General features: G+C 46.8%; 1 protein-coding gene across 1 annotated transcript; it reads right to left on the minus strand.

Moving 5' to 3' along the window:
* Nucleotides 1-15,790: 15,790 nt before the first annotated feature.
* On the minus strand, nt 15,791-17,699 carry LOC147883571 ((R,S)-reticuline 7-O-methyltransferase-like). Its single transcript, XM_087399377.1, has 3 exons — nt 16,743-17,699; nt 16,567-16,631; nt 15,791-16,424 (listed from the first exon to the last, which is right to left on the minus strand). Exons 1-3 carry the CDS (start codon nt 17,506-17,508, stop codon nt 16,110-16,112), a joined length of 1,146 nt encoding a protein of 381 aa, XP_087255503.1. The 5' UTR covers nt 17,509-17,699; the 3' UTR covers nt 15,791-16,109.
* Nucleotides 17,700-18,053: the final 354 nt, after the last annotated feature.

Consider the following 18,053-nt stretch of genomic DNA (forward strand, 5'->3'; position numbering starts at 1 on the left):
ATAGAGGAACATTTCATCTTCAGGTGTCCTGTGTACTATGAGATTCGAGGGCATTTCCACTACCTCTTCAAGGATAGTTATGGGATTTTGGCCTGTTTCCTCTCCTACCCCGACCAACGGTGTTTGACAAGTTTCATTCATGAGGCACTTAGACACCATGAGAGGATACTTCGAGCACGGAGATAGGAGCAGACTTCTTCCTTGGCTGATCCCTCTCAGAGCTCTATCATGGAGTTCTTTTAGCTAGATCACATGGACCCCCACGAGACGAGGCCTCGACATGACCGTGACCCAGGTCCTGTGACCCGATAGCTCAGACAGAGGGTCAACACACAAATCACACTTGGGGACATCCCCTCCTTCTTTAGAGTCGGAGCCCGACCAACGGGGGTCACAGTAGCCCTGGTCAAACGCAGAGCTACGACTAGGAGATGTGCCAGGACCACACCTCTGAGTGGCCGATAGCACTCTATTGCCGACTTCATGCCTCCACTGCCTCATCCATCCTGATATCTTGCTACTGCCGATGATGATGATGATATTGATGATGATGCTGAGACTGATATATAGTCGACCATCGACATGACTATGTTGTACTTAGGACTTAGTATTGCCATTCTGCATTTTTGCATTTTGCATTGGTATGGACGCTCGTTTAGTAGCTCCACTACCACAGCTTGTTGTATCAGGATTTTCATAGTCTCATAGACCCATCGGTCTTCCGAAGACTTTAATAAACTTTCTTTCTTTCTTTCTTTATCTCTCATGCTCAGGTGTATCATCAAGGAGGCGAGGACACGGAAGCAGAGGGTTTACTGTTGCTTTGTGGATTTCCGCAAGGCATTTGATACAGTTCCGAGAGCCCACCTCCTACAGCGCCTACAGGATTTGGGTTATGACCAAGAGATCATTTAGGTTGTCATGGCACTTTACAAGAGAGTCTCAGGCAGAGTCCGGGCAGGATCTAGGTGGACAGACGAGATCATGAGCACTATTGGGGTTAAACAAGGGTGCCCTTTATCACCTACCCTGTTTGACCTCTACATAGATGAGCTCGAGACATTGATGTAGACACAGGGGGGGTGGATGCTCTCTTGCTGGCTCACTGATCCAGATATTGTTGTATGCAGATGACATGGCTCTTTTGTCTTCCTTAGTAGAGGGGCTCTAGAGACACCTTGATTTGTGAGTCTCATGATTTGAAGGTCAACCTGGGTAAAACCAAGGTTATGATCTTCAATACATCTCGAGCCGTCATGCGCCAGGAGCAGTTCACATTTGATGGGTCACTTGCTGAGATAATTAGATCATACACGTATCTTGGGGTTATCTTCTCCGTAACCATCTTCACTATGAGACCCGCGATGCAGGCCCGCTTGGACAAAGGATATACTTCATTGGCCAGACTAGAGAGGCAGTGCTTCCGCTTGCACTTTCAAGATCCATGGACCGAGGGGTTGCTTTTTGACTCCTTGGTCCACCCAGCGGGGATATATGGCAGCCCTTGCTGGGGACCAAACTTATCGGATATAGAGTGGGCTTATGTGAAGCAGCTACAGGTTCTCATGCTATCACAAATGATTCACCGGTAAGCCATCCGTTCCTCACCAGATCATTTAGGCAGAGCTTGGGTCATCCCCATTACAGCTAGATGCTGCATTTTAGGTCATCACGTATCTGTACCAAGTCAGGAAGCATGGGGATTACACTTATGGGCGCAACAAGCTACCATGGCTAGCATTGTCCTCCTCTATGGCACTTTTAGCAGGAGGTGGTTGGGACCGAGCGAGCAAACTTCTAGTGAAGCTTAGCTTCTACAGAGATCATTGCTTAATATCACAGAGGAGGGTTTCATTGACCCACCAGGATACACGCAGACCCACTTACCCCACTCACTGAGGATCTCTATTGGGAAGTTTCGGGTCTCTTCACATAGACTTCGTATTGAGAGCGAAAGAGCAGAGCGCCTACCAAGGGAGAGACGCATATGCACATTATGTGACATGTAGGGGTTTGAGCCGGAGGAGCACGTCATCTTAAGATGTCATGTTTACTATGAGATCCGATGGCGTTTCAGAGATAGCTATGGGGTTTTGTCCCGATTACTCTCCTATCTAGACTATTGATGCTTGGTAGTCTTCATTCATGAGGAAGTCAGGCACCACGAGAGGATACTTCGATTGTGGAGACAAGAGCCAACTTCTTCCTTGACAGATCCCTCTCAGAGCCCTATCACAGAGTTCTTCTAGCCAAATCACATGGACCCCCACAAGACGAGGCCTCGACATGATCGTGACCCAGAGCCAGTGACTCGATAGCTCAGACAGAGGGTTGACACACAGATTACACTTAGGGATATCCCCTCCCTGTTTAGAGTCGGAACCCGAGTCAGAGCCCGGCCGACAAGGGTTACTGTAGCCCTTGGCGCAGAGCTATGACGCGGAGACGTCACAGGGCCGCCGTACCCATGAGTGGTCGACAACACTCTATTGCCGATTTCATGCCTCCATTTCCTCATCCACCCTAATGTCCTGATGATGATGATGATGATGATGATGATGATGATGAGATTGAAATGTAGTCGACCACTGACATGAATATGTTGTGCTTAGTACTATAATTCTGCATTTTTTGCATTCTGCATTGGTGTGGATGTTCGTTTAGTAGCTCCACCCTCACAGCTCGTTTGTACCAGGATTTTCACAGTATCATAGACCCATCGGTCTTTTGAAGACTTTAATAATCTCTCTCTCTCTCTCTCTCTCTCTCTCTCTCTCTCTCTCTCTCTCTCTCTCTCTCTCTCTCTCTCTCTCTATCTCTCTCTCTCTCTCTCTCTCAAGTTGACATTCTTTCTTGTGGGGCTGGTCTCTCTCTCACTCTGTCATCCATAGGTAGACCAAGGGATGGTAGTGAAGTGTCCACCATTGAAGAAGAGAGATGTGAGTTCTTTTGTGTGTCATATGTCTGAGTTTAAGGTTGTCAAGCAGCCACCTCTATGCCCTCTCTATCCTATGCTCAGCCACACCTAGGGTAGCGGCCACGAACACAGTCACATCTACCATCGGTGTAGCCTCAGTGCATGGGATCCCGCGTACTCTGATGTTGAGAGCCTTACTGGCTCTCTGCAGCTGCTCCATGAGGGTAGCCGAAACGGTTACCCTTGCGGGTTCCCGTTTGGCCACGTCAACCCATCTGGAAGTCTCCTCAATAGCAGATTGCATGCTCGCAATCTGCGCCTCGACCGTCAGGGTACTCCCTGGGACAGTGTGTATGGCTGTGACCTCCTGTCGGAGCTACATGATATCTTGTCTGAGTCCCTGAATAAGACCCGCCTACTCCCGAATGGCCCTAGCCTGCTCCTGTATGATGCGGCTCTGGTTGAAGTGGACCTGCTCCCGTGCGAAGCGAGTCAGCTCCATCTCACGCTCACGGAAACTATGTATCTCCATGAGCAAGGCCTCATGGGCCTCTGGTGTATCAGCCCACCCATGTCCATGCTGAAACTGTGGTGATTGTGGCATGAAAGTGTGGGACTGAGTCCGAAAACTGGACAATGACCGAGTGAGGAACGGAGATGACAGTGGAATGGATGAGGTAGTCCCAACGGGGTGTGGGAGCGTGGGCTGATTGAGAGGGAGAGGGGAGAGTGAAGCGTAATGCGGAACAATATATGACACCTCCAAAGTAGGGGTCATAAGCTATGCAAGAGCTGTAACAGGAGAGGAGGGGAAGGGAACAACAACTGACGCCATGGGCATGAGTATGTCACTAATCGTAGATGTAGAGGGAGCTGAGACTGGAACTAGAGCTGAGCCTGAAGCGGGCGCTGAAGTCGAAGTAGAGATAGAGATAGAGGGAGCTGAGACTAAGCTGAAACCGAAACTGAAACTGTAGCGGGAGTTGAGGTTGAGGCAAAGATAGGGGTTGAAGAAGCTGAGGCGGGTCCTGCCTTTGCCTTGTTGTCTACCCCAAGTCCACTTTGGTTGTAACGTGTGTTCACATCCTCTAATTTCAGTTGTGTCGTTTGCTTCTTTTTGTTGTTGTTGTTGTCATCTTTCTTGGCTTTGTCCCCCATTTCTCTTGGACCCTTTCTTTTTTTTTAATCTCTTTTTTTTTTTTGTGTGGGTGCAGGTCTTAGTGTTTGACCGAGAGCGGGAGCACCGGCTCCCCCCCCATAATGGGAGGCACGTCTAGTGCGAGGTGGTGGAGAGGCGGGGTGGAGGCCTGAGGTGGAGAGGCAGCCGGGAGGTGGAGAAGGAGAGGCCAAGATGGCCAGGGGTGTTTTTTTTTTGGAAGTTGAAAAAAAAAAAAGGTGGCGAAGGTGGCGAGGGGCTGAAGTGGGAGCGGGAGGAGCAGAGAAGGGGGCAGGGTATGAGCGTAGCAGAGCGTGAGGGAGAGAGGCAAGGGAGGGAGGTGGAAAGGCTGAGCTGGTGAGGGGGGGGACTGAGGCGGTGAGGCTGAGCGGAGGGGAGGCAGAGCAGGTGAGGGGTGGCTGAGGCGGAGAGGTTGAGCGGAGGGGCTGAGCAGAGGGGGTGAGGGGTGGCTAGCGGAGAGGCTGAGCGGGAGAGCGGGGAGGCTGAGCGGGAGAGTGGGGATGCTGGAGCGGGGGAGGCTGAGCAGGAGAGCGGGGAGGCTGAGGGGGCTAGCGGAGAGGCTGAGCGGGGAGGCTGAGCGGTTGAGCGGGAGAGCGGAGAGGCTAGAGCGGGGGTGGCTGAGCGGGAGAGAAGTGAATAGCAGTGGAAATGAAAGGGAGGGGTGGCTAGCGGAGAGGCTGAGCGGAGGGGAGAACCACCAGGAGGCTGAAGGCTTTTCCAAACAGCGGGAGGGCGTCTAAAGCGGACTTCTGAAGAACGGAAACTTTGGATGGGGAGCAACCAGCCCGGGACTGTTCTCACAGCACCTTCTATTAAAAGTCTTCAAACAACCGATGGGTCTATGAGACTTCAAAAAAAACATATATAATGAGCTGAATGGGTGGAGCCACTACAACCAAGACAATTGTAACATAAACATAGAAACATATAATGAGCTGAATGGGTGGTGGAGCCTCAGCAACCATTGCACCCAAGACAATTGTAACATAAACATAGAAACACTAATACAAAAAATGTCTGAGACCATGGAGAGGATGGAAGCCCGTGTTGTGGCATCATTGCGGTGGTCCTCTAGATGTTGGCAGAGGAGTCAAGCCTGTGTGGCATAAATCCCATGATAGAGCACTGGAAAATGTCAGTAATCATGGGTCCACTATGGTCTCCTAGCTGTGGCCCTGTGTCGGATAAGTGCCACTGTCACACCCGTCAGTCGTGCCTTTGGTCAGTAAACATGGAGGGAAGACCACCGAGCCTAATCTGTGCATCGATACAATGATAGGTCTGTCATATCTCTTGCTCTAGGCCTCGGCTACCCGTCTCCCTGTGGCCTACTAGTCTGTACTATCTGGCTGGGAAAACTCAGTGGTCATAGTAAAATTTGGCTGAGCGCCTTGATTCCTCTATGTGTCCTAATAAGATGATATCTCTGTCGTACAACCTCATGAACAAAAGTCACCAAACATCCCTAATCCAAGTGAGAAAGGAGATTAGAGAGAGGTCCCAATCCATTCGTGAAAAGAGAATGGTAACACCATCAAATCTCATAGTACACTGGCCCCTAGGCGTGCTCCTCTGACTCAATCTCCTATAGATCACATAGAGTACTACTATGCCCTCTCTAGGTATGCTCTTAGCTCATCCACTATCAATGTGTAGAGGGCACAATAAAACATGGCACTGTCCAACCGAGAATGGGAAGGTGGATCAATGGGGGGAGGTAGATCCGTGTATAACCTAGTAGGTTGATGAAGCCCTCCTCTGATCTGTAAGTAGTGATCTTTGTAGAAGTAGAGCTTCACCAAAATCTCCTTGGGGTCTATATCATCTGTGTCTACCCAAACCTCTGGAAGGGCTGCCTCAATCTGCAAGATCCTCCCTACACTCCCTCTGAGATGTCCTGTCAACCTTGATTTGGTCTCCTCTGGAAGCCTGCGGAAAGCTTTCCAAGACCCCATAGAAGATGCAGGTCCCCTCTCCCACCTGAACCACTGCATGTAGAGTGAGGCACCCAGTGGTCTGCCATGATCATCTAAAATACTGTCATTCCACATGATGGGTTGCCTATCAATCTCTTCCCGAGAGGAAGGAGGAATCCTCCGAAGAGTGCTTCTGAAACTGGCCCAAGCTTTTAGAATGGCAACCATGAGAGGGGACGAAGCTGATCTGAGGTGTGCTGTGGTGAAGATCCACCTAACACTGCTCATCCAGTCTCCTCCTGAAGAAGGTGTGCACCTCTGTATGCTACTGATAAGAAAGTCCTTCCACGGTTCTTGCCCTGGCATAAGACCCTGCACCACCATCTTGCAAAGTAAAGCTTTGCACTGTAAATCTGGATCAATAATATTGAGACCCCCTTTCTGTGTAGGGAGGATAAGGGTCTCCCAAGCCAACCTGGCTAAGGCATCTACTGTGCCATCAAGCCCACTCCAGAGAAAGTTTTTGATCGGTCTTCTGAGCTGAATGATGCAGTCCCTAGAACGGCACCAGCATGAACAAACAAACCAGGCCGTGGCCAAGAGGACCTGGTTGACCACCACAACTCTAGAGGCAAGATCCAGCTTGGCTGAGCTCCAAAAAAGAAGCTTCCTTTTGATGCTCTCCAAAACGGGAGCAAACTGCTGCGTGGTAGAAATATCCAAGCCGACCTGGCAGCCCAAATACCTGATAGGCTCACCCCTCTGAACCCAAGTGAATCCTATGTCAAGCCCCCAAACTGGAGTGTCCTCATCACTGATCCAAAAGCGATTGGATTTATGCCAATTTATCTGCGCCCCTGCCGCCAAGCAAAATAAATCCAATGCTGTCTTGAAAGAAGTGAGCGTCTGTGGAGTGGCATCCAAGTAAACTGCTGTGTCATCTGCCAACTCACTGTCAAGTAGCTCCTCTTCCCTTCTGATGGGAAGTCTCAGCCCAAAGATGTCAGCTTGAGATCTAACATAGATACTCATAGCTTCGGCCACGAACAAAAAAAGGAAAGAAGCAAGGGGGCATCCCTGACGAACTGATCTCGAAATCTAAAATCTCTCACCCCTTACCCCACCAATAAGTACCTGGCTGTGGGCTGATCTGTACAAAGAGGAAACACCTCTGATCCAAGCATCAGTAAAGCCAAAGCGTAGAAGGGTGCCCTCCAAAAAACCCCAATCTACTCTATCATAAGCTTTCTCAAAATCCAAAAGTAGAATGGCAAGATTCTGGCCACTCTGCATGGCCCACTCTGAAGCTTCCCAGAAAGAAAAAATGTTATCAAAAATGCTTCTGCCATGCACAAATCCCGTTTGAGTGTCATGAATAAGATCAAGGAGAAGTGGCTGCAATCGGAGGCTGATAGCCTTGGCTAGAATCTTGTAACAAGTCCCCATAAGTGTGATAGGCCTCCACTTGGACACTAAATTTCTGCAACCTCCTTTTAGGATAAGGTGGATGGGACCCTCTGTAAGCGACCCAGGCATCTCACTAGAGTCCCAAATGGCCTGCAGGGCTGAAGTAATATAGTCTCCAATCATATACCAAAATGCAATGAAAAAAGACGGGGTGAGGCCATCCGAACCTGGGCACTTGCCCTTGTGAAGGGCTGAAAATGCAGTCCTGAACTCTGTGTTGGTGAAAGGTGCATCGAGTAGAACATGCATACCCGGATTCACCAACACAAGGATGCTCTGCCAAATAGCCTGTCTAGCATCCTCTCTATCATGTGTCTCAGGATCAGCAGTAAGAAGGGTGGCATAGAAATCTGAAGCTATGTGTAAGACATCATCAGGCTCTATTTGTAAAACCCCATGTGAGTCAATACGCTGGGATACACTCTCTCTACTATGTCTAGGGCCAAGAGTAGAGAAAAAGTGTTTATTGACTCTACCACCCATCTGAATCCAGAAGAGGACCCTAACTCTAGGTACCCCATCAGCCTTGGTTGCCTCTGCTGCAGTCAATGGCAACCCAGGGAGGGGTGGGATCTCAACAACTGCGCCAAAATGCTCCCCAATAACAGAAAGAAGTCGATGGTAAACCTGGGGAAGCCCGGGGAATCTGATGAAGAGTGAAAAGATTTCCTTATCTGCCTCCATTGGGTCGAAACCAATATGAAAGGCTTCAAAGAAGATCTTCCTGTGTCCCAGGTGTAAAAACTCAGCCTTGAGCATAGTGCTCGCAGCCTCTGGAGTGTCAAAAACAACCTAGAAAAAACCTCGTCCCAGAAGACGAACATCTAACAATCGTGGAGTGAGGTCTGGGGGGAGAGCCACAAGCATCCAGTCTTTGGCTTGGGATCTGGAGGGGTGAGACCCGAAGATGCGTGCTAGCAACGTGGTAGAGCATTCAATCTCTACATCCTTCTTGAGCTGCTGCAACTCGTCTTTAGAAAAGGTAATAGTTTTCGCAGCCGGTGGAGGTGGAGTAGGATTGGCTGACGGAGTATCCATCGCCAATCGAGGTGAGGAGGCCGACTCTAAAAATTTGAAGGCTCCTTCCGCTCCAAAAAAAGCTGCGGGAGAAGGGGGTAGAAAATAGGGAAAGGAGGTGAGGAGGGAGCGGGGGGAAGGGGTGAGAAGGGGAGGGGTAAAGGGGAGAGGCTGAGAGGCTGAAGGGGAGGGGGGCAGGCTGAGAGGGAGGGAGGGGGCAGGCTAGGAAGAGGAAAGGGAGAGGCAGGAAGGGGGCGGGCTGAGGGGCAGGGAATGGGCGGGTTGAGAGGGAGAGGAGAGGGAGAGGAAGGAGAGGGAGGGGCAGGGAGGGACAGGGATGGGACGAGGAGCAGGCTGAGAGGGGGAGGAGAGGGAGCGGGGAGTGAAGGGAAGGGGGAGTAGAGGGAGAGGAGGGGGCGACTGAGAGGCAGAGAGGGGGCGGAGAGGCAAGGAGGGGGCAAGGGAGCAGGCAGGGAGGGGGCGGAGAGGCAGGGAGGGGGCGGGGGAGCAGGGGGCGGGCTGAGAGGCAGGGAGGGGGCAGAGAGGCAGGGAGGGAGGGGGCGGAGAGGCAGGGAGGGGGCAAGGGAGCAGGGGGCAGGCTGAGAGGCAAGGAGGGGGCGCAGAGGCAGAGAGGGGGTGGGGGAGCAGGCAGGGAGGGGGCGGGGGAGTAGGCTGAGAGGGGGAGGAGAGGAAGCGGATTGGAAGGTGGCGGGCTGAAGGGGAGGAGGGGAAGGGAGGGAGAGGCTGAGGAAGAGGGAGGGGCTGAGGGCAAGGGAGAGAGGGAGGGACAGGCTGAGGGAGAGGGTGTAGCAAGGGAGCGGGGAGGAGCAGCAGCTCTTTCGTTTTCCAGATTCTAATAATTAAAATGTTTTTTCTGATGAAATGATTTGAAATGGTACCTCGTCAAAAGTAAACCGCTCTCTGTAAGGACAAACAAAGCGTGAACAAATTGATCAAAGAGAAATTTTGCAGCTCCACACCTCTTGACCTTCAGAATTCATCAACACTATCCCCCCAGCTCCTTGTTGGCATGAAGGACTAAAAGCCCCATCAAAATAAAAAACAAGAGCTGTTGGTGGTATATCCCTTTCATCTTTAATGTTCTCCTTACATTTCTTTTCTTCTCCTAGATCCTCCTGTCCTGTGAGCAAATCTGCCATAGTGGACCTAGTGGTATTTTTAGTAACAAAAGAGAAAAAGAACTCTTGAAGCTCTAACATCCATTTTGCAAATATCCCCCCAAGATTAGGCTTGAAAAGTAGATATGCTAATATAGACTGAGAGGTAAAGAAGAAAAATGGTCGAGGTAATAAATAGGAGCGAAACTTTCTGACTAAAAACACCAAAGAGAGAGCTTGTTGCTCCATTTCTTCATACCTTGTTTCCACCTCTGCAAGTTGTCAGCTAGCATAATAGAAGGGTTGCATTCTACGTGCCTCTCCTTTTTGTAGCAATACAACACCAACTGAATGCAAAGATACACTTGGATTTACATAAAAGTCTTGAGACCAATTAGGGGGCTTCAATATTGGGCCCTTACTCATGGCCTCCTTAAGTTGCTGAAAAGACTCCTGTTGCTCCATACCCCATCGAAAAGAAACTCCTTTTCTTGTTAACAAGTTCATGGGATGCACTATCTCTGTGAAATCATCACAAAAGCATTGATAATACTTGCTTTTTCCTAGAATTCTACGAATACCAGTGACACTTTCAAGACTTGACAATGCCATGATTACTTGAAACTTGTCAAGATCCATTTGTAGGCCTTCTTCAGACACAATATGCCCCAACAAGACTACTTTTGTTTGAGCCAAATGACACTTGCTAGGATTTAGACACCCTTTTGCTTCATCAATCCTAGCTAAGGCCATCTTTAACTTCTCCATGTGATCTATGCACCGAGAATAAATGCAAAATTCATCCAAAAACACCCTTATGAACTTTCCCAAGTAAGGCTCGAGCACTTGACTTATAAACCTTTGAAATGTAGCTAGTGCATTGGTCAACCTAAAAGGCATCACTCTGTAAGTAAAAACTTCCCAAGGTGTGACAAATGATGTTTTCTTTTGATCTTCCTCCCAAATACGACTTTGAAAGTATCCAGAATACCCATCACATACAGAATACATCTCATGCCCTGCTACTTGGTCTAGTATTTCATCTTGGAATGGCAAAGGAAAATGATCCCTCTTAGTGCATGCATTCAAAGGACAAAAGTCGACACAAACCTGCCACTTATTTCCTTTCTCTGGTGTGACAACTACAGGAGATATCCATTCTGAATCATCAATAGGAAAGATGAATCCCGCCTCAAGTAGTTGTATTACCTCTTTCTTTAGTGCCTCAGCTTGGATCACCCATAATCGCCTTAAGCATTGCACAACTGGATTGCTTTCTGGCTTTAACTCAATCTTGTGCTCTACAAGAGAGATTGGTCAAACTTGTAAATAGCTTGTTGTAAAGAGACATGGAAAATCATCTAACATATCCAAGTACTGGAGCTTCTCACTACCTAATAGAGAATCACCAAGAAGCTCTTCATTACGTTGGCATCATTTAGTGTGCTCCACATCCTCCACATGAAGTGTCTCCATAGGATCTTCTTATACCACCACCTTGTTCCCTTCCGACTCATCCCGATCAGCACCAAGACAAAGACCAAAGGCCACTCCTTCCACCTCATCCTCTGAGCTGGACTCCTCGGAGCTACACCCTGTCTCTTCTTCTTCATCGGTTAAGTCAGAGCTCGAACTCTCTGATGTTGAAGACTCCTCCTTGACAACTTCCTTTTTGTGACTTCTGATGTCGTAGCGCACCTTCTTATCATTTCCTTGCAAAATCAATTCTCCAGTATCCCACTTTTGAACAGCCTTCACCTTACGTAGCCAAGACCTTCCCAAAATCAATGGATAGGCATGTGCATCTGGCTTGATAGGGATCACCTGAAAAGTAGTCGGTATAGAAATTCCACATACATCCACTTCTAAATTCTTCACAACTCCCAAGGTCTTTACCCTAGTGTTGCCAACCAATTTGATGCGATAAGGAGAGGTAGTACTAGAGTATTTTAAATCAGCATCTATCATGGTCTTCTCATTCATGACATTAATCGATGCACCTCCATCAATGTAAACATTAGAAATCACTTGATCATCAATGATCACATCAACCACAGGTACATCATCATCACAAACCTCTATATCTACCTTTTGAACAACAGGAATGGTACTTTTCTTCTTTTTCTTCTTTGACACTCTTGTGCTTGCTAGCTTTCCCCATTCCTTCCATAGTTTTGGAGACAAATCAAGTAATTGACCAAAGGTAATATGAGCTTCCTTTTCTTTGAGGTCGGACAACAAGTCATAGCTTCCAATGCCTTGTCCTAAAGGAAAGACTGATTGGCTAATTCTCCTTCTAGATGTCCTCTTTTTCTTAATATGGTGTTCCTCTTCCTGATGTTCCTCCTCTACTTCTTCCTTACTTTCTTCTTCTTCTTTTGCTTTACCATGCCCCCGTTTAGCCATCATTACCTCTCGTTCCTCATCCCCTGAAGAAGCTTCTAATAAGGATACTTGTTTTTCTTCTTTCTTTCTCAATCTAGGACACTTGAGGCGATAGTGATCTTTTTCATTACATTCATAGCAAGTGACCCCACTCTTACCTCGAGGCCTATCCTCACTCTTTGGTGCTCTAGGTTGTCGTACATTAACCAAATGCAATTTCAAATCAGCAAACTTTGCCATTAATTGAGAGATATTATGATCTAACTCAGAGGACTTTAGTACATGAGGAGTGCCCATTACCTCCACCGTAGAAGTTGAAGCCGTTGAAGACACAAAAGAGGATTCGACCTTTAGAGAAGCTTCTTTCTTGGTCGCAATGCGAAGTGCCTCCACGTATGTTGTTGGATCTTTACTCATTACTTTTGAGCGAAGACGAGGCTCCAAAGCCATAACAAATTAGCTCATCTTTAAGTGCTCCATCCCTACGAGACTTTGAGGGGCCGATGATGCAGATGCCACAGCTCGCAAAGCTTCCCCTTCATACTTTGTCCATAAAGTTCCATATCAGATTGCCAACACAGAGACCATCTCACCCTCTCCTTGATAGAACTGGATCAAAGAATTTGACAACTCCACTACTGCAAATCTCTACTTCATTGCAGCCACCACTTGGTCCCAGTCCTCCTTGGTAGAGTTCGGCAAGGCCTCATACAAACTCAAGACTACACCTTCAAGAAAATCAGGCAAAATCTCCGCCTGATCCTTCATGGACCATCCAAAAAGCTGGCATCCTCGAACAAAATCCCGAAGATAAGACTCCGGGTCTTCCCCTTGGGTCCCTCGAAACATTAGAATCTTCACCATGATGAAACACAAAAAAGAAACACCAAGATTTAAATAATATCGCAAACAAGATCCCACAGAGCCTTAGTATACCAAGACCAACTTATTATGCATAACCACTTATTGAAAATCCTCCACAATGTGATCCTCAACAAAATCTTCAAAAATAAGTTACCAACCAGCACCATGAAAGCATTGTGTATACATGTATTCAAGAATCACCCTTGTCACAATTGGAAGTGCACATAACAGCTTCAAGATATTGTACTCTTCATCCTTTGCATAGCAAAAGAAGTTGAAAGAATTGAGAATCTCCACTCCACTATTATAGTCAAAAACTACCCAAAGACTTAACTCTTCTTCACACCAAGTTGCCAGTGCATGAAACAATCCCCAATCTATCATTGTGCCTGCTGACGGTGTTGTCAATTCACCAACATATTCAAGAGTGCAAACATAAAGGATATGATCATGATGACCGTGCGAATAGCTTGAGCATCACCTTCACAATCTTCTAGTTCTCTTAAATGGGCTGAAATCTCTTCTAACGGAGTTCTTCTAGGCATCTTCTTTATCACATCAGAAAACACATGCCTATACTAGACATAACATGCAATCAAGTATATCCAAGATTGTTTAGTAAGGTGGGATGAATCCAATACCAAATGTACCCGGTGTCTCTACCAAAAGATGTGACATGAAGTTGGGGGTAATAAACTTCACGCACCTCTTCACTTCCTACTGCTTTCAAACTGAGTGATAGAGATATTCATTATTGGGAAAGGGACATTAAAAAGAAGCTTTTATACCAAGAGACCACACCATACTATCCTCCCTTAGATTTGAATGAAGATGGTAACATCCCAAGTGATGTTGTACTCAAGCATAGAGAGAAAGAAAGGATCAGCAGAGGCCATAATCTCAGCAAGCCGGTCTGTGCCAAAGAGAAGAGCGATACGTTGTTGAAAGAAGATCTTGCAGCTCAACATGACATGAATTGATATATATCAAGGAGTTTGAAGGGGCTGATTGAATTGGATGGGTAGGTTCCGAGGAAATATTACATCTCCTTCATAGACACCTTTACACTTAGCTCAAAACACTCTCCAAACTATCATAAGACACAGAGACCCATAACTTTCAGCAGAGACATGATATAAAATATTCAATCACATATTAAGATGCGCCTTGAAATGGGCTTCGCTTTGATATAAGTTTCGTAAGAAATAGAGAAGCGATCGAAAAGATATGGATAGTTTACTGGATGGGGGTAAAAACTATCTGAAAAAGAAACAGTCACACACAGAGTCATAGATTTTTTGTTTGACATCTAATACAATAACTAAAGACACATGATGATACTCCTTGAAGAAAGCTTTGCACTGACATAAGTTTCATCCAAATCGGACCATAGAGTCACACACAGAGTCATGGATTTTTGGTTTGACATCTAATACAATAACTAGAGACACATGATGATGCTCCTTGAAGAGAGCTTTGCACTGACATAAGTTTCATCCAAATCGGACCACCGAGCAAAAAGTTATGAGCAAAATATTGACAGGGGGTCAAACTGTCATGAAAAACACCTACTCCTTCTACTGGTGCCGACTTAGGAGAATACTACCTCCATGCTTAGACTTCATCAACGATCCAAGTCCCATAGAGGTTGCCTAGAAGAGAAGGAAGAGCCCCATTTGTGGCTTGGGAAATAGATAAATCATGTATACACAATGACCGGCCGAATAGACAACACTTCTGAGCACTTTGGAAGAGAAAGCAATGGAAAAGGGAAAGAGACACTCAAGAGAGAGAACCTGAAGTAACCTTCATTACCAATAGAGTGAGACTCCACTCTAATGCAACTCAAAATACTACAAACACAAGGGAGAAGAAAAGGTTTCATACGTACAAGAGGGAGCGGAAGCTCCAAGACTACTCATAGAGAGAGAATAAACTAGAGAGAGATGGACTCAAGAGTCTACATAAGAGAATATCTAGAGAAGGGAGAGAAGGCTCATGGAAGAGGCTTGAGGAGAATAGAGCTATAGCAACGTGAGGCCTAATGGTCTTTCCCCATCAATCACATAAGCCCGTATGTCACCATCTATGTCCTTTTTGGCTACTCTTGCTATGTGTCCCATCAAAAGATGCTCAACACTCTTAAAATATTAAGAAAGTTAAGAGTCTTCCCACATGGAGCCCATAGGGATCCTCTCTTTTCCATATGTCCACATCCTCCTTATTCCACATAGGAATTGTAGAAGGATTCCTCTTGACTCCACACTCCTCCACATGCCTTCCGCACACTTGGCATGTGATCTCTCTTATATTATTGGAACACATGGACATAACCCCACCTCTTTATATGACTCACTCTTCCTATTTTCTAAAAACCCCATAATATCCCATACACAAATAACTCTCACCCCATACCAAGATATTTATTATTCATACGTGTACATGGTATTTACAATGATCCATTCTACTCATCCTCTCAATCCCATACAATATCTTAGAAAATAGAAATAAGTGAGAACCGCTAGGCTATCACTTGATACTTAAACTCTTATCAAACATAGAAGAAAACAATACCAATGCCAAATGAAAAATATCAATTTTTGGCATCATAGCGTCTATTTCTCTCTCTACATATGATTGCAAAATGTAGTGGAGTAGTTTGCACACATGGATTTCATGATGAAGATAGTAAAGAACTTTTGTATATCAAATATAGAAAACTAGCATTAAGGGAGCATTTGTCAAAATACATACAAATCTCTTCATTTGTTAATGAAGATAATCTTGTAAGAAGAGCCTAAGGCGTCCATTCATTTGAAATATTAGCTTCTCATGGTTTTTGAGGGGGCGAATATTATACACAATGAGCCTCAAATACATATAATAATGTCTAATTAGTCTTGTCGATCTGGCACTACTATAGCCTTGCTATAAACTATCAGACTTGGCTATTGCTATCCCTAGACAAAGTAAACTATCTAGTAGCTACTTTTGCTCCAATCTTTGCAATGTTGTATTGCTGCCCACGTACGACATTGCTGCCCACGTGATGCTTAATGCAAACAACATTATAAGACAAAGAAAAACTAAAAACTTATGGCGATAGGCAAAACTCACAAAGACAACCATAAACAAGCCTTCAACGCTTCTGAAGCATTACACGAATACAAATGGATCAATATAACGTTTCACCTAAGCAACCTTGTTTTTCAAAACCCCCCGGGAAAACATGTAGCAGAGTGGAATCCTTAGAGAGTCGAGGTTGGGAAGGCTTCTATAATGGAAATGAAGTGGTCAGGAAGTTTGATGATGTTGTATTTTTGAAACTGAGCAGCTGCCAGAAGAGCTTCCCATTGCTGTTTTGTGCGTTCTTTTGCGCCTGGGAAGCTTGCTACCATCACCAGGTCCATCGCTAGCCCCAGATCGCTGAAAGGATGCTTCTCCTTCTCATCCACCTCCAAGACTACTTCCACGATTATCACTTTCCCACTTTCGGGCAGTGCCTTCCGGCAGTTGTTGAGAATCTTGATGCAGGCTTCGTCGTCCCAATTATGCAAGACCCACTGTTAAACAAGTCCCATAACATCAGTCTTATTAGATTGATCACGACTCGAAAACACTACCACAGTACCACTTGAACGAGGCAGATGCTTACCTTTATGAATACGGCGTCCACAGTACCACTTGAACGAGGCAGATGCTTACCTTTATGAATACGGCGTCCGCAGATGGTATGCTTTTGAACATGTCCCCTCCAACGTGCTCTACACCTGCAGATCATACCAGATTTCGCACCATGAATATAGGGCTCCAATCTCAGCCAACGAATGGGGAACGCACCAGTTACGGAGAAGCTAACGAGACACAAGCCATTCGCTCACCTGGGTAGATGGGTGCCGTGGCCACGACGTGCGGGAGGTCGTAGTTGATTGCTTTGATGGACGGATATTGGACTGCGATCCTGGATGCCGACATTCCTATCCCACCTCCCACGTCCACGACTGTCCCAACGTTTCCGAACCCATGGTAATGCTTCAGAAAGGATTTCATTAAGTTTGCGGAACTGCCCGCCATGCCGGCATTGAAGAGCTTTTGGAAGTCGGGATTTTTTTTTGCGAAGCTCCAGAAGTCCTGTCCGTCGTGAGCCTTCTCAAACGGTACGCCAGGCTGTAATACACAGTCTGAGAGATGGTGGTAGTTAGCCTGACTTACCTTGTTGGTAGGCCAAAGGCAGGAGGGACTCAAGGAAGTCGGGTTCTTTTCTTTCACAAAGCATTTGGATATGGGAGTGAGGCCGTATTTGGGCTGTGGCGCTCCGGAAGCGTCTTCACCCATCGTGAGGGAGAAGACTCCCTTGGCGCACAGGAACCTCAAAATGCGATAGAGATAGTCGGTGTTGGGAGACGAAGTGCCCAATCGAGATGCGATTTCTTGCAGAGTAAGAGAAGCACCACGTCCTTCTTTGGCCAAGATGTCGGGGATCCCAAGCTCACAAGCTGCTTTCACAGCCATGGACGAAAGAAAAGCATAGGTAAGAGTCCAAGCTTGGAGCTGGCCCTGGCACTCCTCCTCCTCACTATCAAATATTGTAGAGGCAAGGGGATCGATGGACGGGACGATATTCGTATGGCCGTCTGTGGTTCCCATGACAAGAAGTAAAATGTCTAAAGTCCGTCGTGCTCCGTTCTTTGAAGCTGCGTTGTGAAATCGCTAGGTATTATGATATAGGGAATAAGATTTCCATGAAAGGTTGAAGAGAAGGAGACGCACGTGACGATTCTTTGCCGCTGCTTGATTTACTTCAGCTTCAAGTCCAACATTTCGATGATTTCAAACTTCACCTTGAATTCGATGGTGAAGGACCCTACAATTTGTGGTCGCCAAATCAAATCGCTTGGCATTGACACCAACCCGCTTTTGAAAACTTTTCGGTCTTCGTTTTTCTTTTGGCACATGTGCCTCCTTAGAGGGCCTCCCCGCGTTGCGACCGAGGCTGGACTCTCGAGAGGCCATCGATTCAGTAGGCTAGGAGTGGCCTGATCTGCGTCCGCGTGTTTGCTGCAGGAAGCTGTTGCATAATAAATTCGCCCTGATGCTTTGGCCTAATGGTTTGAGTGTTGATGCTTTGGCCTAATGGTTTGAGTGTTGGGTTGCCAACGCTCAGGTCATGGGTTTAAGTCTTGGTGGTTAGG

Source organism: Dipteris shenzhenensis, chromosome 28 (assembly GCF_047967505.1).
Source record: "Dipteris shenzhenensis isolate YYH24624 ecotype China chromosome 28, Dip_SZ_1.0, whole genome shotgun sequence".
Lineage (NCBI taxonomy): Eukaryota > Viridiplantae > Streptophyta > Polypodiopsida > Gleicheniales > Dipteridaceae > Dipteris > Dipteris shenzhenensis.